Below are 26929 nucleotides of genomic sequence, written 5' to 3'. Positions count from 1 at the left end.
CTATTAATCATTAAAGTCTGCATTTCTTGGGCTGGAGAGACGGTGCAGTGTATGGTATTTGCCTTGTATGTGGCTGACCCAGATTTAAATCCTGGCATGCCATATGGTCCTCTGAGTACCAGAGTGATCCCTGAGCACAGAAACAGGGGTAAGACCTGAGCACAGTGGGGTATATGACCCCAGAACAAACAAACAAAAAACAGGTCTTTAAAGTCTATATTTCTTAAAGTACTGACAAGGGTAAGCATCATATAATAGTCTCAAAAGCAAACAGGAAAAGATACAAGCGTTGGGAGAGTGTTAATTATATGGCATCTTTGTGGTAGACAGTGTAGTCTAGGGAGATGTTAGTTCAGACTTATAAAGTATGTGAATTGACAGATGTATGCAGGACAATGCAGGGTTAAAGTTAAACTGGTATGTTTCTGATATTACAATATATGGATCTAAACAAACTAGATTAAATACAATTTTAAATCATTCACATTACATATAAACAGTACAGCTGACCACCTAAACCAGTGCTTCTCAGCCCTTATCTGGTATTGCCCTTTTCCAACCTAGTTTCCTTCCTGTGGACCCCTGTCCTATCGATTGCCCCCCTAGTCTTGTGTGATGGCCCTCAATTTATATGATTTTTACCTGTGCCTTGAAATATCATGTTGAGAAATTGTGGTTCAAACTGAACTACTTAATTTCATTATCTACATTGTAGGATTCCCCCCTCCCTTGTTTCTCAATCTCCCTTCTTCTGGTCAATCTTTAGTCCAAGATGGAAGAACGAATGTTATTTTTCTGGGGACCTATCAATCCAGATAGCCACTGCTTTTCACAGTAATTATACTGACCTCTCTCAATATCAGAATTTCTTGTTGTTTTTATTAGATTACCATTTATAATTCATTTAGTTTAGCAGAGACTTTACAAATAGTTTTTAAGATTTAGAAAATAATTTATCTATTAGCTGCAATGCACAAAGAATGCCTTGACAATTTACAAGGCATTGAAAACTTATTTTGACATTTGGAACTTTGAACACCAACATGTATGGGGTCTGTTTAACTTATCAGTATATCAATAAGTTAGTCTTACATTTAATTGTCAAGGACATAGGTCTTGGGAAGATCATAAATAAAAGACAAGGCATCCATAGGCAAGAGAATGAATCTCAATCTAGAAGAGGGGGAAGAAAATAGTCAAGAGCAGGATCAGAGAGATAGTAGTGGGAGTACGGAGGGCTCTTGCCTTGCACGTGGCTGATCCAGGTTTGATTTCCCTTGTACCATATATGGTCCTTTGAACACTGCCAGAAGTGATCTTTGAGCAGAGTCAGGAGTAAGCCCTGAGCACTGCTAGGTGCGGCCCTCAAACAAACAAAAATACAGCTAAGAGGGTAAAGCTTCATATAAATATGTTAGTTAAAGAATATGGGGCTGTCTATTCTGAGGGGCTATCTCTGGATAAATCTGGCCATGTTTAAGATTATTTCTTAAATCTTGTTATTTTCTTCAAACTTTCTCTGGCCACTCTAGTTTTGCATACCTGAGAATCATTGTATTTATATTTCTTTTATGCAAAATAAATTATTCATAATATTTGCATTGCTGATCCCACAATCCATGCAAGTCAAATGCCATCTTAATTTTTTTAAATTGAATCACCATGTATTAAAAAGTTAAAAAGTTATTCATTATTGAGTTTCAGGAGTATAATTTCCCTCCACCAAGTCCCTCGTTTCCCTCCTACCACCCAGCCTGTCTCTATGGCAGACACTTTTTGCTTTTTATCATTTTAGGCACCACTGTGGTTTACAATAGCATTACTGAAAGAGCATTATGCGTATCATTTTCCTCTTTACAGCTTCCAGTCCTCATCTAGAGTGAACATGTTCCACTATTAAATTGTAACCTCACATTTTCACTTGTCATCAAATTATATTCTCACTTGCCAAACTTGTCTTTCCTTGTCTTTTTTTCCTTAGATTATTCATGCCCTGCAAGTTTCATATGTTTTTTTTTTTCCTTTTTGGGTCACACACGGCGATGCAGAGAGGCTACTCCTGGCTCTGAGCTCAGGAATTACCCCTGGTGGTGCTAAGGGGAACATATGGGATGCTGGGAATCAAACCCAGGTTGGCCGTGTGCAAGACAAACGCCCTACCCACTGTGCTATTGCTCCAGCCCTTCATATATATTTTTAAAAATGCTCCTTTTGAACGTAGGCAGAAAATGCACTTCTCTGTTTTATTTATTGTTTTTGAGTCTTAAAATATTTCTCAGTATGTATGTGTACTGGATTAAATATCTTCTTGCTGACTGAATGAATAAAAAACAAAAAATTTCAGTTATACAAAATTATTTGCAAACCTCAAATGGCTCCTTTTGCATGAATAACTGCTCCTGTTTTCCTCAAAATTTCCAATTTTGATTCAAAACTAAGGTTTGGTAAAATTGCCCCTGAGAAAGATTTGATCCTTCCATACAGAATAAGATATCCTATTCCCCCCCACCCCCATTCTAAAAACACTTCATGTATAACTTTATCTTATTACTTAATACATTCTTTTGAACCTTTGGATTAATTTATATCATTATCCTGCGAATCCAGAAAAGTGCTTTGACCATAGTACATTCTGAGTATGTGTTTGTTGTCTGATTTTATTTAGTCTCAAACAGACAAACTTCCATTTATTTATTATTTTTGTTTTTGGGGACCATGCCTAGTGATGTTGAGAGTTTATCCTTGGCTCTGTGCCAAGGATCACTTCTGGAGATCCTCAGGAGACCATATGGAGTGCTGGGGATTAACCCAGGGTTAATTGCATGCAAGATAAGCCCTTGTCCACTGTACTATCTCTTCAGTTCCTATTTATTATTATTAATTTTTGGTGGTGCTAAGGGCTTTCTCCTGATTCCATGCTCAGGGATCTCTCTGGTGGGTCTCCAGGAGGCACTGACTGTGATGCCAGAGACTGAATCTAGGTCAGCTGCGTGCAAGGCAAGCATCCTATCTGTTTTACTATCTCTTCAGCCCTTTTCTGATTTTATTAACTGTATGAAAATTGGGCACTGAGCATCGTACTAGCTTTAAAATGTACACTATTTTATTTATTTATTTATTTATTGGCTTTTTGGGTCACACCTGACGATGCACAGGGGTTATTCCTGACTCTGCACTCAGGAATTACCCCGGGGGGTTCTCAGAGGACCATATGGGATGCTGGGAATCGAACCTGGGTCAGCCGTGTGCAAGGCAAACACCCTACCCGCTGTGCTATTGCTCCATCCCCAAAATGTACACTATTTTAATCCAACAAATAAATGTTTTTTATTTCAGGAAATTAGAATTATTTGCCCCAAATTTTGAACCTGAGTGCATGACTTCAAATTTGATAATTCTCCCATTGCTCAAATGAATTAACCATCTTCATTTTATTCTTATTGGTAAAAATTTAATATCCTGATTTTAACATTGACGTTAAAATTTTGATCTTTTACATTTAACATGCCAATTCAATACATTTATACTTGATTTGTATCTTAGGTATTAATTAAGCATTATTTAGCTACTTAATACTTGAGCACCTTAAGTATTAATTAAGCATGCTCTATTAATGGCTCAGGTATTCTATTTTTAAAAATTTTTTTTATTAGTGAAACACCATGAGGTACAGTTATAGACTTATAAATTTTTGTGCTTGGGTTTCAGTTATACAATGATCAAGTACCCATCCCTCCACCAGTGCCCATCCTCCACCACCACGGGTCCCAGCATCCCTCCCACGCCCCGTCCCCCCATCCCACCCTGCCTCTGTGGCAGGGCATTCCCTTTTGTTCTCTCTCTCTCCTTTTGGGTCCTATGGTTTTCAAGAGAGGCACTGAGTGGCAATCATGTTTGGTGGGTAGTCTACTTTCAGCATGCTTCTCCCATCCTGGGAGGATCCTCCCAACATCAGGTATTCTATTTTTATTCTGCGTAAATAGAGAGTTTTTAGTGATAATGCTAGGTAAGGATTTGGTTAATTTTCCTTTTGAGGTGAATTTCCCTGTAGGCAGTTTAAGAGCTTATCTATATCATCTTTCAACAGACATAACTGGTGTAATAGTATGTGAGCCATACTGGAACTGTAAAATATATCTAAAGAAAGGAAAGCATGACATACATTCTAATTTAGGTGGCCCCAATATCTAAGAAGAGTGGGGAATAGGGAACTGATATGCTCTTAGGGTTTGAGAGTGGTCTTAAGTGAGAAATATGTTATTTTCCCCTCATTTTATTTCCTTTTGAAGTCACAAACATTATTAATGATATTCAGCTGTAGCATTTCTTCCCCACACTTATTTTCTCCTATGTCACCACTTAAAATATGAGAACTTAGGGTCATATTTGGCTCACACATTTTTATAAATTAGCATCTAGTAATGTGTATCACAGAGAAGGCAGAAATAGAATAAGCGAATCGAATACAGAAATAAGAATAGAGCTCCAGATAATCATGAGATGGATATGCTACAAGAATGGAAAAAAATGGGTATATTTGTTGTAAATGGTGATTACAAATGGGTGTGAAGTGCTTTTATTCATTAATTTAGACAATACTGTGTATATATTAAGCATGAATCAATAGCAGGAGATCTCTATATACCTATGATATTAGTGCAATAAAACAATAACAAAAAAATGAAAAAGCAGGATATACCAGATTTTGCAAGAGAAATGCAAAAAAAAACAAATCAACGGCTGCTTGTTTGGGTATGAAACATAGCATATCCAGACACAGGTAGTAGCGTGCTACTCACTGAGTGCCTGTGGGGGACTGGTCTGCAGAAAGATTAGATTCAACAGGTAGTAGTCAGGTCTAAATCAGAAAGAGCTTTAGGTTGAGATCCTGAATGAGACCCTCTAGAGGAGTTATGGTTTGCTACTGAAGTTTAATTTAATGAAAAATAATCACATTTTATGTTAAGAAAGATTTGAATTGCAGGATGGGTCTATGAGTGATAGAGAAAACAGCTAAGAAATTAGCAGAATGGTTTAAGTGGGAAAAGATGACAAAAGTTGCTGTGATAGAGCAACAGAAGTGGTGTTCAATTTGTGGTTAGATCAGGGCAATGAGGCAAGGAAAATGTATAAATGAAATCCACTTGAAAAAGAAATAAAACTATCATTATTTATAGGTGACATTATTTATAGATAACAGAAAAGCCCAGAGAAACCATCAAAAGTCTACTAGAAATAATGAGTACAGTAAAGTGGCAGGACACAAAATTAAAACATAACATTTATGACATCTGTACATGAAAACAATGAATTACAGGAAAGAGAAATTAAGAGGAGCATGCCAGAGAAATATGTCATAGTGTAGAGCAAATGTTCTACAAGGCCCTTACTTTGATCCTGGTTATTGATTGTCTTCCACCCAGCACAATCAAGTGTAATCAAGTGTATTTCTGGTGGACCTGGCCTGAGCATCTCCAGGATTGGTACCCTTCAGCCTCCCAAAAGAACAACAAAAACTAATGCTGTTTATAATCATTTAATACAGGATAAAATATCTGGAAGTGTGCCTAACAAAGAAGTAAATGACCTGTACATTAAAAACTTAAGAAAGTGCTAGAAGAAACAGAAGAAACAGACATATAAAGGCATCTTGGTGTTTTGGATTGGAACAATACACAATGTTAAAATGATCATATTACCAAAAGCACTGTAAAAGGTAAAGGTAAAGGCCCTCCCGTTGATCGTCGATTTGCTCGAGCGGGCCCAGTAACGTCTCCATTGGAGACTTTGTTGTTACTGTGTCTGGCATATCGAATACTCTCGGTAGCTTGCCGGGCTCTCCGAGAGGGGCAGAGGAATCGAACTCGGGTCGGCCATGTTGGCTGCGTGCAAGGCAGACGCCCTACCTGCTGTGCTATCGCTCCAGCCCAAAAGCACTGTAGAGATTAAATTTAATTTCTATCAATAACACAATGAACACAATGGCATTTTTTCCCAAATGGAATAAATAATTCCAAAATTTATTTGGAATAAATAATTCCAAAGTTTATAAGGACACAAGCCATCAAAACAAGTGATACTGAGAGGAAAGAAGGAAAATAAGTGTGTGTGGGAGTATGGGGGGAGAATCACACTTCATGACTTCAAATTATACTACAAAGCAATAATAATCAAAACAGTGTGATATCAGAACAAAAACAGATATAAAAACCAATAGAATGGAGTGCACTGAAACAAACTTAAACGGACATGACAAAGGATACAAGACCATGCAAAGGAAAGTCTCTTCAAAAAATGGCTCTGGGAAGAGAGCACCAAATAAAGGGTGTTGTGAGGATCCTCCCAGGGTGGGAGAAGCATGCTGAAAGTAGACTATAGACCAAACATGATTGCCACTCAATGCCTCTCTTGCAAAACACAGTACCCAAAAGAAGAGAGAGAGAACAAGGGGGAAAGCCCTGCCGCAGAGGCAGGGTGGGGGGGGGTGGATGGAGGGTGGGAGGGATGATGCTGGGACCCGTGGTGGTGGAGGATGGGCACTGGTGGAGGGATGGGTACCTGATCATTGTATAACTGAAACCCAAGCACAAAAATTTATAAGTCTATAACTGTACCTCATGGTGTTTCACTAATAAAAAAATAAAAAAAAAATGGCTCTGGAAAACCTGGATGCAACACGCAAGAAAAAAAAAGGGAAAAATACACCATTAGTTACACTTCAAACAAAGCTCAATTCAAATTTAAAACACTTGGATGTAACACCTGAAGCCACAAAACACAAAGAAAACACAGATGAAAAACATTCCTGAACACTGACCTCAGGTATGTCCAAATTCAAAGGCAAGGGAATAGAAAGCCAAAATAAACAAATGGAATTACATCAAATTAAAAGTTTTTCCATAGAAGGAAAAAAATCAGCACATATAAATGACAAACTACTGATTAGGAGAATAAAACTCACAGAACAAGAACAAGAGCAAGCTGAGTTTTAGAAGAAAAAAAAAAGGCATGGGCCAGAAAGGGGTTAAGGAGCTTGCTTTACCTAAAGTCAATCCTGATTCCATCCTTGGAACCACATTTGGTCCCTTGGGCACTTCTGGATGTGACCCCTGAGTACAAAACCACGGTTAAGACCTGTACACAGTCAAGTGTCACCAAAACAACACACACACACACACACACACACACACACACACACACAACTAAAATGGGAAATAACGTGATCCCATAATATCACTCCTAGATATTCAAAGAATATGAGGGTACAGACAGAAGGGGTCACTTTGTCAGTATGGTAGCACTAGAATTTTGGAAATGAGTTGGTAAAGTAAAAACCGTGAAACTACTCAGGAAATTATATAGGCACCGTAAACTAGTGGTAAATCAACCCAATTTGGTTAATAAAACAGATGGGTTTGCTTAAGATATAAGTAAGGGTAGCCTAAATGAAAAAATACGGAAGAAGAGATGAGAATGAATCAGGTTTCTAAACTGTATTCTTGAAAGGTATTGTGGCAATGAATGGAAACAAGAAACAAAAAAAAAGGATATGAATTAAATATATTGAATGGACAAAGACAAGAGAAGTTTAGTTTAGCTCGTAAGTTAGTTTGAGGCATCTGTAGGATTCCGGAAAAGTTGTTTCTTAAGACAGTGGAAAACAGAACACAGAAAATGTAACCATGTAAGACTGAATAACTTAGTAGTTATTCTCTACCTAACAATTCCCCATCAACTTCTAAATTTCTTCTGTACCTTTCAGTCTACATCTGCACGTGAACTGTTTACATATTTAAAAAGTAAAATGTGCCTTTGGGGGAAAATAGTGCTATTTCTAACGGAAGCTAGTTGATTCATAAGAAAAATAAGTCCACAGTTATCTGAGCCAAGGTGGTTTGAAAGAACCTCTTTGATGAAAGCAACACTGAAACAGCCCCGGAAGCGTCCTGCTGAGCGCTAGGGGTAACTCCCATCTTCAATACCAGACGAAAGATCTAGTATTTATTGGTAGCTGAACGCTCACGTCGATCCCACTGGGAGTGGACCAGAGGCTCGGCTTAAGCTGTCACTTGCTCAGCGGTGCCCGGAGGAGTAGGGTCGCGCTGACTCACGTTTTCTCGGGAACCCGTGAACGCCACTGCCTGACAGGCACGCGGCAGCAAAGGGGCAGCGCCCGCAGACGCCCGCTGGCGGGCCGAGGGGCCAGCAGTCTGGGGACCGGCCTGGCCGGAACAAAGCCTGCTAGTCTAGAACTGTACTTCGCCGGCCAACAGTCCGTGCTGCAGTTCTCACCGGCCACAGTGGGGGAAAAGGAGAGACTGTTTCTGGAAATCGCTAAACTCAGGAGACGCAAGCGCCGAGCCCTTGGGGTCGCCTCTTTCGAGCAGTCGCCAGCTAATACGCGGCGCTTCCGGACGGGGCTGCAGAGGGGTGTGCAGACCAACCCACTTCTCCCGAAGCCGGCCGTAGCCCTGCCCGGGTGAGCGGGGGTCCCGCTGCTCCAAGGGTCCGCCGACGCTTCCTCACTCACAGGACCCCAGGAGCCCGGGCGCCCCCCTCCCCCGCCGGCGTCCCCGCCCGAGGCCGCGTTCCCCGAGCACGCCGGGCGGGGGCGGCGGGCCGAGGGGCCACCCTCTGCTCCCAGCCTTCTACGGTCGGCTACTTGCGGCCGGCGGTCAGCCGGGTAGGGTCAGGCCGGCGGGCACGCCCTCCGTCCCCTTTCGGATTCCAGAGCAGCTATGCGCTTCCTGTCCCCGGCCGCCGGCGGGAGCGCGGCCGCCAGCCTCTAAATTTAGCCGGGCCGCCGCGCGCCGGCGCCTCCGCGGCCGGGCAGAAACAGGTGACAGCCCGGGCGCCGGTCGGGGCGGGTCCCGCGGGGTCGCGTCGCCCCGCCCCCTCTCTGTTACCGCGCCCCTCCCCCGGCCGGGCGCGGCGCGCAGCTCCCCGCGACTCCCAGCCGGCTGTGTCGCGCCCGCGGGCGCCGCCCCGCGCTCCCTCAGGCGCGAGCGCGGGCGGCCGCCGGGGAGCGGAGGAAGGGAAGGGGCGGCGCCCGCATCACGTGACCGGGGCCGCCCGGAAAGCGCCGAGGAGGAGCCTGGCGCCGCCATTTTCCTGCGGCTGCCGGTCCCTCTGCCCCTGCCCGGCTCCAGCTGACCAGGGAAGGGGTGGGCCGCGCCGAGGCGGGGGCCGGGAGAGCCCGACTCCGCGCCGGACCCCGCGGGGAACCCCGGCCGGCGCTCTCCGGGCCGGGAGGCCGCGCGCGGCCCTGCGCCCCGCCCAGCCCGCCGGCCGCCGAGGAGCCGGTGGGGGTGGGGGGTGCTGGGGGGTGGGGGTCCTCCGGCGCTCGGGGGTCCCGCGCCCCGCCGGCCGCCGCGATGTCGGGCCAGAGCCTGACGGATCGCATCACCGCCGCGCAGCACAGTGTCACCGGCTCGGCCGTGTCCAAGACAGTATGCAAGGCCACGACCCACGAGATCATGGGGCCCAAGAAGAAGCACCTGGACTGTGAGTGCCGCGGCCCCGCGCGGCCATTGTCTCCGGGCGGAAGGGGGGGCGAGCCGGCGGGGGCGGCCCGGGCTGTCAGGCCGGCCCGGGGGTCGGGGGCCGCCGCGGGCCGGCTGCGGGGCTGGGTCCGGGCGGTTGGCTCCGGGCCGTTGGCGCTCACTGAGACGCAGCGCGGACCCCGCGTCTCGCGAGCCCCCGAGTCGCCCGAAGCGGGCCGGGAGAGCAGCACGCTCGGTGGCCGAGTTTTCACTTGGGCTCCGTGTGGGGGACGGCTTCTTCAGCGCCACAGCAACTCCCCGGCGGCCCGTCCGCCCCGCCGGCCCTGCCCGGTACCCGCCCCGCCGGCCCGTCTGCCCCGGGAGGGCTGGGGAGGTGGTCTCGGGGCGGCCCCGCTCGGCGCCCCGCGCCCCCGGCTACGCGCTGGATACGGTCCAGGCGAGCCGGGGACGGCGCTGACAGCCCTGCTTTGATTTCTCTCTGGACTTTGGCCGGAGTGTTTGCCGGGGGCGGGGGATGGAAGGGACACCTGTGAATTCCTCCCGGATCTTGAAGTACTTTCGGGACAAGTCGTTGAGCGTGCGCGCGCTCACACACACCACACCGCACCACGCCGCACCACACCACACCACACCACACCACACCACACCACACACGCGCGCGCATGATATTGACAAGCACGCGCGCACAAACACAAGCATTATATCGACACGCACACACGCAGTATATCCAGTTGCTCCTCCGCAGACTTACACACACGCGCGCATGCACACTCACACAAACGCATTATATCGACTTGCTCCTCCGCGGTGAACACGTTAAGAAAATACGACTTGGTTCTTACTCTGATGTGTTCATGCAGGATGCGTTGGTTCCCCCCACCCCCTTTTCAATTTTTAAGCTATCACTTCTTTTAGAAAGTAACATACTTAGAGGGTGACACTTAGAAACTTAAGAAACAGTACACTAGAAAGCCTTAGGTGTTATTTTGGTTATCTAGCTGGCACTGGTATTTGTGTAGTTTATGTCCATTCAAATGACTGCTTTACTTGATCTGTCAGTCCTATGGTTTATTTAAGTTTCTGTTGGTTGCTTATTTCCTCCTTTCTAGTTGATGATGGGTGCTCTTAGATAAAGAAACTACTGCTATGCTTTCCTCACTCAAAATGATAATAACAAGAACAGCTTTTAAAGTCCTACGTTTATAAGGTCTTCTTTCAAATGTAGCGGTTTTTAAACTATTGCCCAAAGATGCAAAAAAAAAAAAAGTATTCGTTAAGTTTTAGGAGGTGATACTTACTTGCAGTTTTATCTGTCTGAGCCTTTTTTTTTTCCCTAGTAAAACTACTGCCGGTGTTGGGTTTGGAGGATAGTCTCACATTTGTAGTTCCTTTTTTTTACCATTGTGTGAATAAGTTTCCATGTCTTTAGAATTTGAATATTCCTGACAGTACTTGGTTTTGAACAAACTTATAAAATAATTTTAATGAGGTTTTAGAATATATACAATTTTTCTTACTTTGTTAAAAATGTACTTGTAACCAGTTCTCACGAAAGTCTTCTCATAAATATCTTCCACACACCCTTTTTTGTTTCCAGAAAATTGAAAACTTTCATAAGACAGATTCTGCATCTTGACTCAGGTCTTTCAAATTTTTACCTCTTTTAGGAAGGTTTGTTTCTTTTTCTGTTGAAGACTTGTTTGTACCCTTTAATGTCTGGAAACCTAATTAATTCTAATTGAGTCTAATGAAAAGTATTTTGTTTTTCAAATGTTAGTATTTAACAAAAATATGCTTACGATTTTTGCATTTCCTGTTGGCTTTTAAAGTGTGGAGATGGTTTCTATACTTTGCCAAGCAGGGGCTTTCTTTATTAAGCAGTGATTGTTTTAATTCACGAATTATGGCTTAATTCATATTGCATTGAGTACTTGTTTAATGAAGGTCTTTTGCTTTGCGCGTTGGTAGAAAGCAGTGTTAGTATCCCCGGTGTCAAAGGTTTATAAATGTTTTATAAACTTAGCACAGTGGGTAGGCTGTTTGCCTTGCACGAGGCCCACCTGGGTTCACATCCCCTCTTGGAGAGCCCGGCAAGCTACCAAGAGTTATCTTGCCTGCACAGGCAAAGCCTGGCAAGCTACCCGTGGTGTATTAATATGCCAAAAACAGTAACACACAACGTTACTGGTGCCCGCTTGAGCAAATCGATGAACAACGGAAGGACAGTGACAGTGAAAACATTTATAACCCCACCCCCCAACACTTACTCTTGATTCAGGCCTCTAATGTGCATTATCAAGATAGAAGAGTTGCAGCCCTTAAAATTGAAGTACTTCAGTTTGCTAGGCTCGTATTGACCTTTTTCTTCTTAGTTTTTCAAAACTGAGGAGATGTAAACCACAAATGTTTGTTAGTAGTTTCTAGCTTCATTTAAAAAGGGTATAAATAAATGCTTAAAATGTAGTGATTTATAAACAGACATTAAAGTTATATTTTATTTTAAAGATTCTAATTAATTTTATAAGCTTTGGTCTTGTTTTTTGATAAAAGTACTCTTCCGTCCCCCAATACTTGTTTAATTTACTAGCCTTGGCGTTTACATTGTGAAGATTTCCTCCCAAATTTTTTTTTGTTTAGAAATAAAATAATTTGGGTTTTCCAAATGGTTGTTGTTTTATGAGGCAGTTATTTTGTACTTAATATTTAGATATAAGGTTATTTATATGAGTGGATCACATAATTCATATTTCCTCTTTATTTGATTTACTCTCTCCCTTAATATCTCTGAATTATAGAAAATGGTAATAGTATAATCAAACTAGTAATTGTAAGATTTGACTACATATGCCAAATGTACAAGGTTTGTAGTAGAGCTTTGTAAATGAGTTTTTTAAAAGATATCCTTGGTGTAGGTTTCTATATTTTTCGATAGGGAGTAATTTTAGAAGAATTCTGCCATGACCATTTTGGTAGCTGCCTGATAGATAATTTGTAAATCCTAAAATATCCGTGTAATTAGACTACACTAGTGGACATATTTTTAAAAATAATATTAAAAGTTGGGCTGGAGCGATAGCAGAGCGGGTACACAGCGATTGCACAGCCGACTGGAGTTTGATTCTTCTGCCCCTCTCGGAGAGCTCAGCATGCTACTCTCGGAGAGTATCGCCCTCACGGTAAAGCCTGGCAAGCTATCCATGACATATTTGATATGCCAAACACAGTAACAAGTCTCACAATGTTACTGGGCCCGCTCAGGCAAATCAATGAACAAAGACAGTGTGATCGTGAATATTAAGAGTTAACGATCTGTTTAATTTTTAGCATTTTTATATCTACTATAATTAACATTAATAATTTCTATTGGTGTCTTTTAAGTTTAATTTGGAGTGACTGATAAGTGAAACTTCATATACAATGATTTAGTTTATCTCTCTTGTGAAGCACTTGAATAAAATATTAAGATGCTTTAAATATGCATTTATTGTTAAAATAATGTATTTTAAATTACTAGACTTGTCTTGGTTTAAATACAACTGTTTATTTTGGCTGATTGTTATTTAGAATATACAAAAGTTAACCATAAGGCATGGAAAGGTATTCCTGTTGTATTATCTGCAGGTCCAAAATGCTTCACTTTCATGGTTTCTCCCTTAAAAATAAAGAAGCAAGAAAAATAAACTTTAAAGTCCTCTTGGCAAGAGTTGGAAGCCCTCTCCAGAAGTGTAGGGGTTAGATTTTCAAAGTAAAGGCTTAGTATTTGCTTTTCCTGTTTGTTTGGTGGATGAAGTGGCATTTCCGTTACTTTGTGTTCTGTCTCAGTGTGTTCCCAGCTAAACTGCTTTATACATTTCTCCAGAGAATTGAAATTTAGATTTGACCTTTTAGAATTTTGTATGTTCATTGTGTATATGGTCCTTTTTATGGAGTTAGTTCTAGGCAGTTAGATTTCAATATTGGTATTTCTTTAAGGGTATTTGGTAAGTTTAAGTTACAGTCCTATTCTCGCTTTTAAATTAAAAGAGTGTATTAAAAATCACATTTGCTAAGTTATTAGGATATTAAGATTTTTCTAGTTAGAATTTAGGGCAATATTCTTGTACTTAAGCTTTATATATATTTAGCACTGTAGCACTGTCCCCCTGTTGTTCATTGATTTGCTCGAGCGGGCACCAGTAACGTCTCACAACAAATTGTGAGACTTGTTACTGTTTTGGCATGTTGAATACATCACAAGTAGCTTGCCAGGCTTTGCTGTGCGGGTGAAATAGTCTTGGTAGCTTGCCAGGCTCTCCAAGAGGGGCTGAGGAATGAAACTCGGGTCGTCGTGTGCAAGGCAAATGCCCTACCTGCTGTGCTATCGCTCTAGCCCATATATATTTAACAAGTAGATATTTGTAAATATTTTGTGTTGGGCATTTATAGCAGAATTTACATTTATTAGCTTGTTCTTTGCATATTGAGTCAGTCCTGGTGGTCATCAGGGGTCCCATATGGTGCTGGGCATTGAATTCATGTCTGCTGTAAGCAGGGCAAATGCCTTAACTATTGTACTGTCGGCCCTTATTTTAACTGCTTGTGAAAGCAGTTTTATTATACCCATTTTACTGGAAAGGAAACTGAGGCACATTGGGAGTTGAGCAGTTTGCCCAAGGTTGAATAGTTAGAAGGAGATAACGTAGTATTTGAACCCAGGAGTCTAGAATCAGGTCTGTGCTTTTTTTTTTTTTTGGGTCTTTTAAAATAATGCTTTTCTATTTATGGAGTAGATAAACCATACACACTTATTTATGGCTGCGTTTTTTTCTTTTTCCTTTTTGAGATAGTTTACATTGTATGAGTGTTCATGTTTTAAGACTTTTTAAACCTCTTTAAAATCACACCACAACCACCACCAAAGTACCAGTATCCCTCCAGAATTTTCCCTTTCTCTTTTAGTCTCATTCCTTCTCTGGACTGCTGCTACCATGCTCCTGAGAGTCCCCAAAATCTTTTCATCATGTGTTTGTGGTTCAGAAGCATATTGATGTACTAAGACTGTATTTGCTTTTTTCATTTTCTTTCACGTGTAGAATGCAATTTCCAGAAGCTATGTGGTCTTACAGCAACAGATTGAATGTAGTAGCAGATATAACAAATCCAGTTCCTGTCTGCCGAGTAGATGGTACACAAGAGTGAAGTTTTGAAGTTTTGCAGACTTTCCCGTTCTAATTTTGGCCTTAAAAGTGCTTTTAATGAAAAATGTTAAATTGTTCTATGATTTTAAAATCAGTACATTTATGACAGATTTATTTATATATTCATTGCTTTTTGGGTCACACCCAGTGATGATCAGGGTTACTCCTGGCTCTGCAATCAGGAATCACTCCTGGCGGTGCTTGGGGGACCATATGGGATGCTGGAAATTGAACCCGCGTCAGCCCCACCCACTGTGCTATTGCTTCAGCCCCTATGACAGATTTATTTTAAAATTAATAAATAACTTCAAGTCTTAATTTCTGGCAGTAAATATTGGTAAAAAATGCATGAATTAATGCCTTTCAGGATCCTCAATTTTTGTTATTTTGTGTGTCAGTTTTGTATGGGGCCACATCCAGCAGTGCTCAAGGGGTACTTATGACAATGTTGGGGACCATCTGGTGCCAGCGATCAAATGCAGGTCTCAGGCATGCATGTAAAGCTTGGGCTTCAGCCTTTGAGTTATCTCCCTAGCCCCAGAGGGTTTTAAGATTGTAAAAGTTTTTGAGACTAAAACACAATTCTAAGGAACAGTGTGTATTAAGAGGGGGAAAATACTCAGGAAAAGATTTGAGAGATACTTAAACTCAGTAATTTTGTATTTGACTTGATGAATAACAGCACCCTAACTGCTGAAGGATTTTTGAATGAGGTTTATGATAGAATCCTTGAGTATGTTACACCTTTAACTAGATTGGAAAGTGTGAGATTTGCGACTTGGAGATTGATGAGGTAAAAAGTTTAATGGTTGATAATTTTTTTCTCAAATGGTCTTAGTCCATTATTGGTTATAACTTAGTTTCCTCTTAAGATTAAAAAAAGGTTCATGTCCAAGCTATTCCTTTTCAACCAAGGTTGTTAGGTTCTATTTGTGCCTGAATACATCTTGGCCCCAAGACTCTTGTCCTTTGCACATTACCATTACTGGGCCATTCCTTGTCTCTAAGGAGACCCTCCTTTCAAACCGCTGAACTAAATTGCATTTGTTAATAATATTTAGAGATTGTATTTTTGTAAAGACATTACTGAAAACTCTGACTTGATCGTGTTTTTTAAGTTTATATAATCTTGTTAAATTGTAGTGTCATGCTTTTCTGTATATTTGAATTCATGGTTTTTTTTTTCCCTGTAAAATAGAAATTTTTTTTTTTCTTAAGAGTAGTTCCTAGTCAGTGACCCTGGGGCTATTAAATAAGTAGTGAATGAATGTACATTATCATCTTTAGCACATCGGACTAGTACATGATCAGCTTACACTGGCATGTGGTTGTATTCCACTAATCATTTTATATTTATATCGTGATCTTGGTGATAATGAGTGGTAATTACCTGGTTGCAAAACTATGAGTCAATCAGTAGCATTGATGAAAACGTGTTAATTAGTTTCTGTTTCATGGAGCCCATGAGACATTAAGAGATTTGGTTTTGCTTCGATATTAGTTTTCTAAAATCATTAACAGCAGAAAGGTTTTTTTTTGGTAATGATTCAGTTTGAAAACTGTTAAAATGTTTACCTTTATATCATATTCCTGGAACAATATTAACAGTCTTGTAAATAACTGTACTCCCCCCAAAAAACAAAACAAAACGAAGAGCATACAGATTTTAAACTTAAAAAAAAATGTCTTAACAACTTAGAAGTCTCCTTCCAAAAGATCTCATACTCTTGCAATACATAATGGGACTGTGTTCGCTCATGTGGGCTACATTGGTTTTGGAACTCATGGTCTCATTCTTGAAGTCAGATACTTTGCCATGGAGTTATTCTTTGACCCCTGAGGCACACCCATTTCAGGAAGATAGAATACACTTAACAGATGTTTTGAGGTTTGAAGCAGGGGTTAGAGTAGTAATATTGATGAATTGTCATAATAGGGTAACTAAATATCTCTCCATGATTTCTAGGAGCTAGAAGGAATTGCTGAAAGGTTACTAGAACACTTAGAATTCCAGCAGTGATATCTGAAATGGTGCTGGCTTTTATAGTCATGAAATGAACACTTAGAAACATTTGAAGGGCTCACATTTTACTCAGAGGACATACCCTTTATGCAGTAGTGAGGAGCCCTGCTTTTCGGATTCTTCCTTCACCAAATGTGACTTTCAAAGACTGCTCAAGTGCTGTATTTCAGTGTAATTGATTAAAGGTCTTCACATCTGGCATAAGCTCTGAGAACAGGAGGGTGTGTATAAGTTTGCGATTTCATGTGTTGGTGATAGAGTTAATTTTCTTATAAATGCTTAATAGAAATGTGAAGGGCGGAGCACAGTGGGTAGGGAGTTTGCTTTGATTGCTGCCAACCCAGCTTTGATCCCAGGCATCCATATGGTACTCGGAAACCACCAGGATTAAGCCCTGAGTACCACCACGTGTGAACCCCAAACCAAAAAAAAAAAAAAAAAGAAAGAAACAGAAATGTGGCATGTTATATTTCAATGCATCCAGTGTGTGTGACCATCTTACTGTAGCTTACCGTGTTTATCAAAAGTAAATACTAAAATGGCATTTTCTCTGGAAAGGATTTTTCATGTACTTGAAACAGTTTGTAGAAATTTGATTCGTGCATGTTTTTGAGTAATCTGAAATAATATCTATCAGCTAACCAATCCAAAGCTACTGTGAAAAGGGGGATTGTGAGGCAAGGTGACCTAAAAAATATTTTTTTCCACAATTTTTAAATTGGGATGTAATTCATTAATTATAAGATTCACCATTTTGAAGTGTGCGATTCAGTGACTTTGAGAATAGTCAAGGTGCTCAGTATAGGCATCACTGCTATCTAATTTCAGAAAATTTTCCACCTTCTCCCCAAAAGAAACAATGTAACTGTTAATAATCACTCTCAGTCTCTGCTCCACCATTGCTTGGCAACCTATGGATCTTCCTATTTTGGAATTTTTTTTTTCTTTTTGCTTTTTCAGTCACACCCAGCGATGCTCAGGGGTTATTCCTGGCTCTGCACTCAGAGCTGGGGGACCATATGGAATGCCGGGGATTGAACCCAGGTCGGCCACTTGCAAGGCAAACGCCCTACCTGCTGTGCTATTGCTCAGTCCCCCTGTTTTGGAAATTTCATATGAGAAGAATCATACAATTTCAAGATTCATCCATGTTTAGCAGTATCTCTCTTTTTTAATAACTGGATAAATTTTGTTGTGTGGATATATACATACACATTTATTTTGTTCCTTTATTGCTTGTGGAACATTTAGGTTGTATACCCTTTTTGGCTGTGAACATCATTTTAGAACTTTTTCTGTGAACTTAAAGTTTTCAGTTCACTTGGCTATATACCTAGGAGTGGAATTGCTGAGTCTTATAAATAGTAATTATAATATTTAACTATCAAAGTAGCTGTTCTATTTTATATTCCTAACAGTGATGCTTGCAGGTTACACTTTCTCCACAGAATTGTCAGTAGTTGTAATTTTCATGTTAATTTTTTGATTTTTTTTTTGGCTGTACCTGGTGGTGTTCAAGGGTTACTCCCACTTTTGTTTTGGGACCATTTGTGCCTGGGGACTGTGCTGTTCCTGGGGTCAAACCTGGACCTGCTTAATGCAAAGCCTGCACTTGGATCTGTTGAATATTTTCTCTTGCTGTGTATTTGTTTTTAATGGTAGCATCTAAATAGAAATGCGGTGTCTTAATGGTTTTGATTTATATTTCCTGAATATATAAATATGTTGGTATCTGCTAGGTGACTTTTTTCTTTTTAATAAGTTTTTGCTTTCTTTAAAATTTTAATTATTTGTTATGTGATTATTGACCATCTGTAGCACTGTAGCGCTGTCCTCCGTTGTTCATCGATTTGCTCAAGCGGGCCCAGTAACGTCTCCATTGTGAGACTTGTTACTGTGTTTGGCATATTGAATACGTCACGGGTAGCTTTCCAAGCTTTGTCGTACTGGAGCGATACTCTCGGCAGCTTGCTGGACTCTCTGAGAGGGGCGGAGGAATTGAACCCGGGTCGGCTGGGCCGGTCGCATGCAAGGCAAACACCCTACCACTGTACTATCGCTCCAGCCCATCTGAAAAAAAAATTTTACTCATTTTAAAGTTTATTGTTTTTCTTTTTTCTTTATGCTTTTGGTATAAGAAACTGTTGACTACTTTAGCATTAAGGATATTTGAGTCCCCTTTTGAATTTGATGTAGAGTACAATTCTACCTTTGAATTAGGTGGACAGAGAAATAAGTGAAGGAGACAGGACCCCCCTCCCCCCATGCAGTTGGTTGTAGTTCATTGATAAATGAAAATCTTTGAGGCAAATATTCATTTAGCTAGCTGGATCATGTGACCTAATTTGACATATTTTGTTTTGTTGTTGTTCTTTATGTAGTCTATTTGTTTGGGATTTGAACCCTGGGCTTTACACATGCGAAGCATGTACTCTACCTCAGAGCTATATCCTTAGCCTCAAAATAGTCATTTTGTTGATTCATTTTTGGGGGTCAAATCTAGCAGTGTACAGAGCTTACTTTTAGCTCTTTGCTCAGTGCTCATTCCTGGCAGTGCTCCGGGTATCCCATGTGTCAGGTATGGCTCCCAGCTTGGCTGCGTGCAAACAAATGCTGTACCTGCTATACTATCTCCAGCCTCTCAAAATAGTCTTTTTTGTTTTTGGGCTACACCCAGTCATGCTGGGGTGTGGGGGGGGAGGTGGTTACTCCTGACTCTGTGCTCAACAGTCACTCCTGGTGGTGCTCAGGGGATCATATGTGATGTCAGAGATTAAATGCACGACTGCCTCGTGCTAGGAAAACACCCTGTTTTACTATCTCTCTGGCCCTCTAAATAGTCTTTCAATGGGCAGATAGTGAACATAGTTGTATGAGTGTATCAGTGAGTATCAGAGAACTATACATGAATAAAATCTGTGAGCTTTAAATGAGCATGATTGCCTGAGTGTCAATATAGGATACACAATTCACTCACAGACTTGTGATTGTAATTTTTCATAATTTATACTTTCCCGTAGTGATATTATCAATGCTTTATAACTTTCATTTATGTGTATTGATTTTTCCTTTCTCTTCCATCCCACCTTCTTGACTAGGGCCCACACTCATGTCTGCTCCATGTGGTGTTTGCATGTTGTGAAGGTTGCAGTTTAGTTGTACTCTGAGTATGTACTTGCCCAAAGGCCATGCTCCTGGTTTCGGTGCTAGCAGATACTTGTGGTTGATGATTTGCTCAGGAGGTTGTACACTTTAGTTGTGGTGCTCACATTTGTGCTTGCCAGGGCTTTTACCTCCTGACTCTGGCAATCACACATCTTTTAGTTGCAGTGCTTAGGGCTGGAGCGATAGCACAGTGGGTAGGGCGTTTGCCTTGCATACAGCCGACTCAGGTTCGATTCCTCTGTCCTTCTCAGAGAGCCTGGCAAGCTACCGAAAGTATCCTGCCCGCACTGCAGAGCCTGGCAAGCTCGCTGAAGGGTATTCAATATGCCAAAAACAGTTATAAGTCTCACAATGGAGACGTTACTGTTGCCCATTTGAGCAAATCGATGAACAACTGGACGACAGTGCTACAGTGACAGTGCTACAGTGCTTAGGGGTGTTGCACTTAAGCACCCTTCAATTGTGGTGCTTGCAAACACCTTGCTGTGGTCTGACTGGAAATTACTTGCCCTCTAGGGATAATACACCAGGGGGCCATCAAACTTGTGACTGCAGAGCTGCCAGGATCTTACTCAGCACATATGGTGGCATTGGTGATTGAACTTTTTTTTTTTTTTTTTGCTTTTTGGGTCACACCCAGTGATGCACAGGTGTTACTCCTCGCTCTGCACTCAGGAGTGACTCCTGGCGGTGCTCAGGGAACCATATGGGATGCTGGGAATCGAACCCAGGTCAGCCGTGTGCAAGGCAAACTCTCTACCTGCTGTGCTATTGCTCCAGCCCTTCTTCAAATGTTCTTAAGGCTAATTTTGGAATCTGCAATTTTTATTGGTTATGCTATTGAAAGTGGATTCCAGATAGACCTTGACTTCAGACTTTGTATTATCTGCAGTAGTCCACATACTTTATTTTATTAAATGTCATGATTTGCAGTAGTATTAATATTTATGTTTTAGGCATATACCACACCCCACCACTGGACTGCCAATATTCCTCCATCACTATGCCCTCCACCCTCAATTGTTCACACTTTGTAACAGTAGAATGCATGGCAAAATATTTGCTAAGTGCTTGGATCATTTGAATAGAATCCTGGGCAAAACACGTCAAGTGAAAATACAGTCAAATGAAATCTGTATTCTTAATAGGCTATATTGAATGAGTCATGTATTCATTGACCTTGAATAGCTTCTTTCTACTTTCTATTTTAGTTTTTCCTTTCCTGATCTCAGAACTTTGGTTGAATTGCCTATAAAAATTGAAATAAATTTTTGTTTGAAAGTGAACTGTAGGAAAATCTTAATTTATTTGTATGCCTAAAGACCCAAGAGTATTCCATTTTGTTGGACTTTATTCTTGGAGAAGGCTTAATGGAAAAAAGAATTAAAAGATTATTTCTTTTGTGTTATATCTGTAAAAGTAAGAGACTATGAAAAAAACTTTGCTTGATGAGCATGTGGCAGAATTTCTGAGATCATCTTTGTCTTATCTGGAGCAGTACTGATAAAACCTGGTCAGAAAGTAAGTAGAATGCTCATAAAAACAAGTGATCAAGGTCTAGAGAAGAGTGTAAAGAGTTGCATAGACATATTTCATCTGTTAAGTAAAGGCATTATTTTTACATAAGGTATCAGAGTGAGGTAGAATAATTTTGAAGAGGTTTAGTGAGTTGTCACTAAACGTAATTTTTAGTGAATTCACTAAACATAAGTGGAGGTGACATGAATTTTGAAGATTAATAGTGATTTGCTGGATAAATGGATTCCTTCAAAACAGACTAGTGTATACTTAGAGACAGAAAAGAGCACTGTGATACATGCTTGTGGGCAATGTCAATTAATTTTGTATGGTGGGATATAAAGTGTGATGGGAGTAAGGAGAGGAGATGAGTTTCAAGAAGGGGGTGGGAGTGGATGGTGTCTTTAAATGGTTTTGTAGAAGCAGAGATTATATAGTGACTCTTGTCACTATGTTCTCTTCCACTCTTCTCCTCAAATCATCAGAATCTGCTTTCCTCCAAATTTTTAGCCATTTTCCTGCCATTGGTGCCCTAACATTGCTGTGCCACAGGCAAGGGTTTCTTTCCCCAAATGCTTTGAGGTAGGTTATGAACAGTGATGAGGGAAGGAAACCACACACAGTGCATTTTGTGTTGGGGACTAGATGAATTTACATACCTTAAATTAGATCTTTGGTTATTGTTATTTCTGTAATTTAGGTAGCTAAGTAAATTAAAACCCAGGTGCATTGCTCTAAAGGTCTTTGTAGACTTCAGAAAATTGAATATTTTTTTCTTGTTTTTTTCAGTGTTTGAAATGAATATACTCGATTACCTTAATGACAGTTGGATAATTAGAAAGAGAATGAAGTCTTATGGTTGCGGATGGGCCCTCCCTACCTGACTTTGCTCAGGGCATTTTTTATTTTTTTTTTTTAATTTTTATTAGTGAAACACCGTGAGGTACTGTTGTAGATTTACAATTTTTTGTGCTTGGGTTTCGATTATACAATGATCAAATACCCATCCCTCCACCAGTGCCCATTTTCCACCACCATGGATAATATCCCTCCCACCCCCATCCCCCCATCCCACAGTTTCTACGAAGCAGATATCACACTGATACCAAAAGCAGACAGAGATACCACAAAGAAAGAGAATTCCAGGCCGATATCCCTGATGAACACAGATGCAAAGATCCTTAACAAACTACTAGCAAATAGAATCCAACTACTCATCAAAAAGATCATACACCATGACCAAGTAGGATTCATCCCAGGGATGCAAGGATGGTTTAATGTTCGGAAATCAATCAACATAATCCATCATATCAACTAAAGAAAAGATAAAAAGCATATGATCATATCAATAGATGCAGAGAAAGCATTTGACAAGATCTAGCACCCCTTTATGATGAAAACCCTAGCCAAAATGGGTATAGAGGGGACTTTCCTCAACATAGTTAAAGCCATCTACCACAAGCCTACAGCAAGCATCATCCTCAATGGGGAAAAACTGACAGCCTTCCTCTAAGATCAGGGATGAGACAAGGATGCCCACTCTCTCCACTGCTGTTCAGTATAGTACTGGAAGTACTTGCAATAGCGAGTAGGATTAGGCAAGAAAAAGATATTAAGGGCATTCAGGTAGGAAAGGAAGAAATCAAGCTCTCACTATTCGCAGGTGATATGATACTATACTTAGAGAACCCAATAACCTCCACCAAAAAACTCCTAGAAACAATAGACTTGTATAGTAAAGTTGCAGGCTATAAAATCAATACCCAAAAGTCCATGGCTTTCCTATACGCAAACAGTGAGAGAGAAGAAAGCTACATGGAAAAAACAATCCCGTTCACAATTGTGCCCCAGAAAATCAAGTACCTAGGAATCAGCTTAACTAAGGAAGTAAAGGACCTGTACAAAGAAAACTACAAAACGCTACTTCAGGAAATAAAAGAGGACATGAGGAAATGGAAAGATAACCCCTGCTCATGGGTCGGGAGACTTAACATTGTCAAAATGGCAATACTACCGAAAGCATTGTATAAATTCAATGCAATCCCTATAAGGATACCCATGACATTCTTCAAAGAAATGGAGCAAACACTCCTGAAATTTATATGGAACAATAAGCCCCCACGAATAGCTAAAGCAATTCTTGGGAAAAAGAAAATGGGAGGAATCAACCTCCCTAACTTCAAACTCTACTACAAGGCAGTAATAATTAAAACAGCATTTTACTGGAACAAAGGCAGAACTGCAGACCAGTGGAACAGGGTTGAATACACTGACATCTCCCCTCAATCATATGATCATCTAATCTTTGATAAAGGCATTTTTATTCCTTGCTCTGCACTCAGGTGTCGCTTACTCCTGATGATTCCTAGGGGACCATATGCGGTATCAGAGATGGAACTAGGGTTAGCTGCCTGCAAGGCTAGTACCTTGACTCCTGTACTTTTTCTCCACCCCAGTGCTCTTTTTTTCAGTGTTCTTTTCTGTTTAGAGGAAATCATCCTGCTAATGACTGTTTTTTTATCTCTTTAATTTTATAGAACTTTAGGAATCTAGGCATTATTATTTTAATGGTTCCTTATTTGCTTATAGAAGAGACATGTTTTTAAGTTATATGTATATTATATGCAATACGTGCAAGGGTTCAGTACATCTGCTTAATGCTCGGAACACTGTGATAGATGAGCGTTGCTCTTCTGACTCTAGCTGCAACTTTCTGTCTCCACACCAGCCCCTTTTTGGCCACATCCAGCGGTGCTCAGGGCTAGGTTGGTTGCTTGCAAACCCAATGCTTTACCTGTTATACTTTCTCTCAGACCCCTAACGTTTTGTATTACAGGAGAAGAGAAAATTTTTCATTTAATACTTGTCAGTATATCTAATTTTGAAATAATGCAGTGGGAATTATTTTTCTCTTGGCCAACTTTTAATCTTTAGTGGTTTGAAGTTCAGTCTCAGATAACCTCCTGCTGTAGTATAGAAATCTTTAGTTGTATTCAATTTGCAATTTTATCTAGAAAATGTGTTTTGATAGTTTTGGTACCTGTAATTCAGAGGGTGAATAAAATATTCACTCATATTGCATATAATATGCATATAATTTAAGAATCATGTCTTTTCCATAAACAAATAAATAAAGGACCTTTAAAATAAAAATGCTTAGATTCTTATGGTTCTATAAAACTTAGTTGTCTTACTGCTTTCTTTTCAGAAAAAAATTGGTGCTGCCAGATCTGGCTCTTTTTTTAAGTGAATGAAGAAAGTCCCCTCAAATTGCAACCCGTTTTGCTGTTGCTTTCCTGCAGTTGATGGTTGATGCAGACCTCTCCTTCGTTTCTGTACCACTCTAGTGGTATAGGCGCATTCTGGGGAAAAAACTCTTTGAATCACCATGAGATAAAGTTAAAAAGCTTTCATGTTTGTGTTTCAGTCATACAGTGATCGAACATCCATCCCTCCACTAGTGCACATTTTCCACTGCCAATGTCCCCAGTATCCCTCCCACCCCCATCTCAACCCTACCCCTGCATCTATGGTAGACAACTTCCTCCATACTCTCTCTACATTTGGGCATTATGGGAAAAAACTTTTAACTGCAAGTTAGTCTTTCAGATAGAATCTTTGGAAAAGAAAAGTTGTAGCAAATATTTGTCTTAGGTGAATGGGTCTTGATTTATTAGGCCAGTACTAAAATTTTTCCCCCTTTATATCAGAATTTGGGCTGGAGTGATAGCACAGTGGTAGGGCATTTGCCTTGCACGCAGGCATCCCAGCTGAGCCGGGTTCGATTCTTCCACCCCTCTCAGAGAGCCCGGCAAGCTACCGAGCGTATCTCGCCCGCACAGCAAAGCCTGGCAAGCTGTCTGTGTTCAATATGCCAAACAGTAACAACGAGTCTCAAAATGGAGACGTTACTGGGCCCGCTCGAGTAAATCGATGAAGAACGGGAGGGCAGTGTATATCAGAATTTACTGGTGAACACAGAGGCCAGGGATGTGCTCAGTGGTTGGGCAGCTGCCTTGCGTGTGTTGAGACTTTGGCTTTGATCCTGGCAGTACAAAAACAACCAACCAACACCCACAAAAATAAGTTTATTGCTCTGCAATAAATTTTAAAAAATTAAAAGGTTTATAGGATTGGTTTCACTTTATTCCTATTATATTGTTTGGTCTTCTCAGATTTGAAAGATCACCACATCCAATTCCTTTTAAAGTAAAAACTGTTTAGTAATGAGTTTAGTTTGGCAAGCAGTTTTTCCTTTTTTTTTCTTTCTTAAATATCAGTGTTTTAAACTTTTCTTCACATAACTATGTAATTTTCGATTTCTGCATGCTCACCTGCCCCCTCGCCTTTTTCTTTTTCCAAAAATAGGGGCCACTCCTAATGATGCTTATGGACCATTAGGGCCATATGGGCTGGTGCAGTGAATTGAGCTATTACAAGCCAGGCATGTGCTGTGCTTCTTGAGCCACACCCTCACTTCCAAGAATTGTGTAATTCTGTGTTATCATCTTTGTCATTTGTGTTAAATATTAACCGATTTTAAGACTTTTCATATAGTGTTCCATCCCCCCACCCCCACACACATTTCTTTTTTTAAAAAAGAATAACACTTTATAATCTTGCAAAATGTTTTGATTTGGTGACCTAGACTGTAACTTTCTGTAGTATATTTCAGAAACTCTATAATGCATGCGAACAGAGTAGTTTTAAAAGAATAACCAGAGTATCAGAAAGTGGGAACAGGACTTAAAGTACTTGCTTTGCATGTGGCTGACCCAGTTTGGATTCCTGGTACTTGACATGATGCCCTATGAACTGCCAGGGATTTCTTCTGAGCACAGAGTCAGGAGTAATCATAATTGTCCAAACACAGCTGGGTGTGGACCTCCAAACAAAAAAGAATAACTATAGATACTGTGTTAATTACATCTGGAAGCTGAGTCAGAAAACTATTTACAGAGCCCTTTAGTAGAGTTAGTAGAGCCCTTAAGCACATTTCAGAAGGTTATGCCAGGAGAGATCTCTTCCTGTTAGGAGGCTGGAGACCTTTTAGGACAGATACTGAAGTGCTTCCTCTCTTTGGGTTTGTAAACTTAACCTGAAGTATTTCTTCCTTGACTTTTCTTCCTAATTTAGCTCGTGAATCTCCAGGAATATGTTGGTGTTTTAGGGCTTTTATTATTATTAGTTTTTGAAGTAAAAATAGTTTCATTTAGAGAAATGTAGAGTCAGAAAGAGAAAGTGCACATCACTAGTTGTGATGCAGGTGACAGAGTGTGCTAGGTAGTTCAGCTTTGAAATTTTGGATCACACCTGGCAGTGTTTTGGGGTACTCTGCCCAGAGAACACTTCAGCAGTGCTGAGGGACCATGTGGTGGTGGGGGTGAACTTTTTGTGTGCAGAGAATTTGTTCAGCCTGTGGAGTTATCTCTCTGGCCCCCTTTAAACATATTTTTATGTTTTATATCTAACACTATTACTTAAAATTGGGATTGATTAGTTCTCTGATCAGATGACTAGAAGAAGACTTTGTATGTTTCTCT

The 26929-nt window shown here is 40.8% G+C and overlaps 1 protein-coding gene across 9 annotated transcripts in view; it reads left to right on the top strand.

Annotated features, from left to right (window-relative positions):
- The first annotated feature begins 9104 nt into the window (after window positions 1-9104).
- PICALM (phosphatidylinositol binding clathrin assembly protein) overlaps window positions 9105-26929 on the top strand; it is a 121945-nt gene continuing 104120 nt past the window's right edge. For 4 of the 9 annotated variants that reach the window (XM_056115895.1, XM_056115896.1, XM_056115889.1 and 1 more), the window contains exon 1: window positions 9305-9504. In XM_056115895.1, coding sequence (XP_055971870.1) covers window positions 9375-9504 — 130 coding nt within the window. In that variant the 5' untranslated portion in view covers window positions 9305-9374. Of the gene's footprint in view, window positions 9505-26929 lie in introns of all 9 variants that reach the window. The other 5 variants (XM_056115897.1, XM_056115892.1, XM_056115893.1 and 2 more) reach the window with 3 other exon arrangements.

Source organism: Sorex fumeus, unplaced genomic scaffold (assembly GCF_029834395.1).
Source record: "Sorex fumeus unplaced genomic scaffold, SorFum_2.1 ptg000030l, whole genome shotgun sequence".
NCBI lineage: Eukaryota > Metazoa > Chordata > Mammalia > Eulipotyphla > Soricidae > Sorex > Sorex fumeus.
This window is presented reverse-complemented; position numbering and strand designations above follow the sequence as displayed.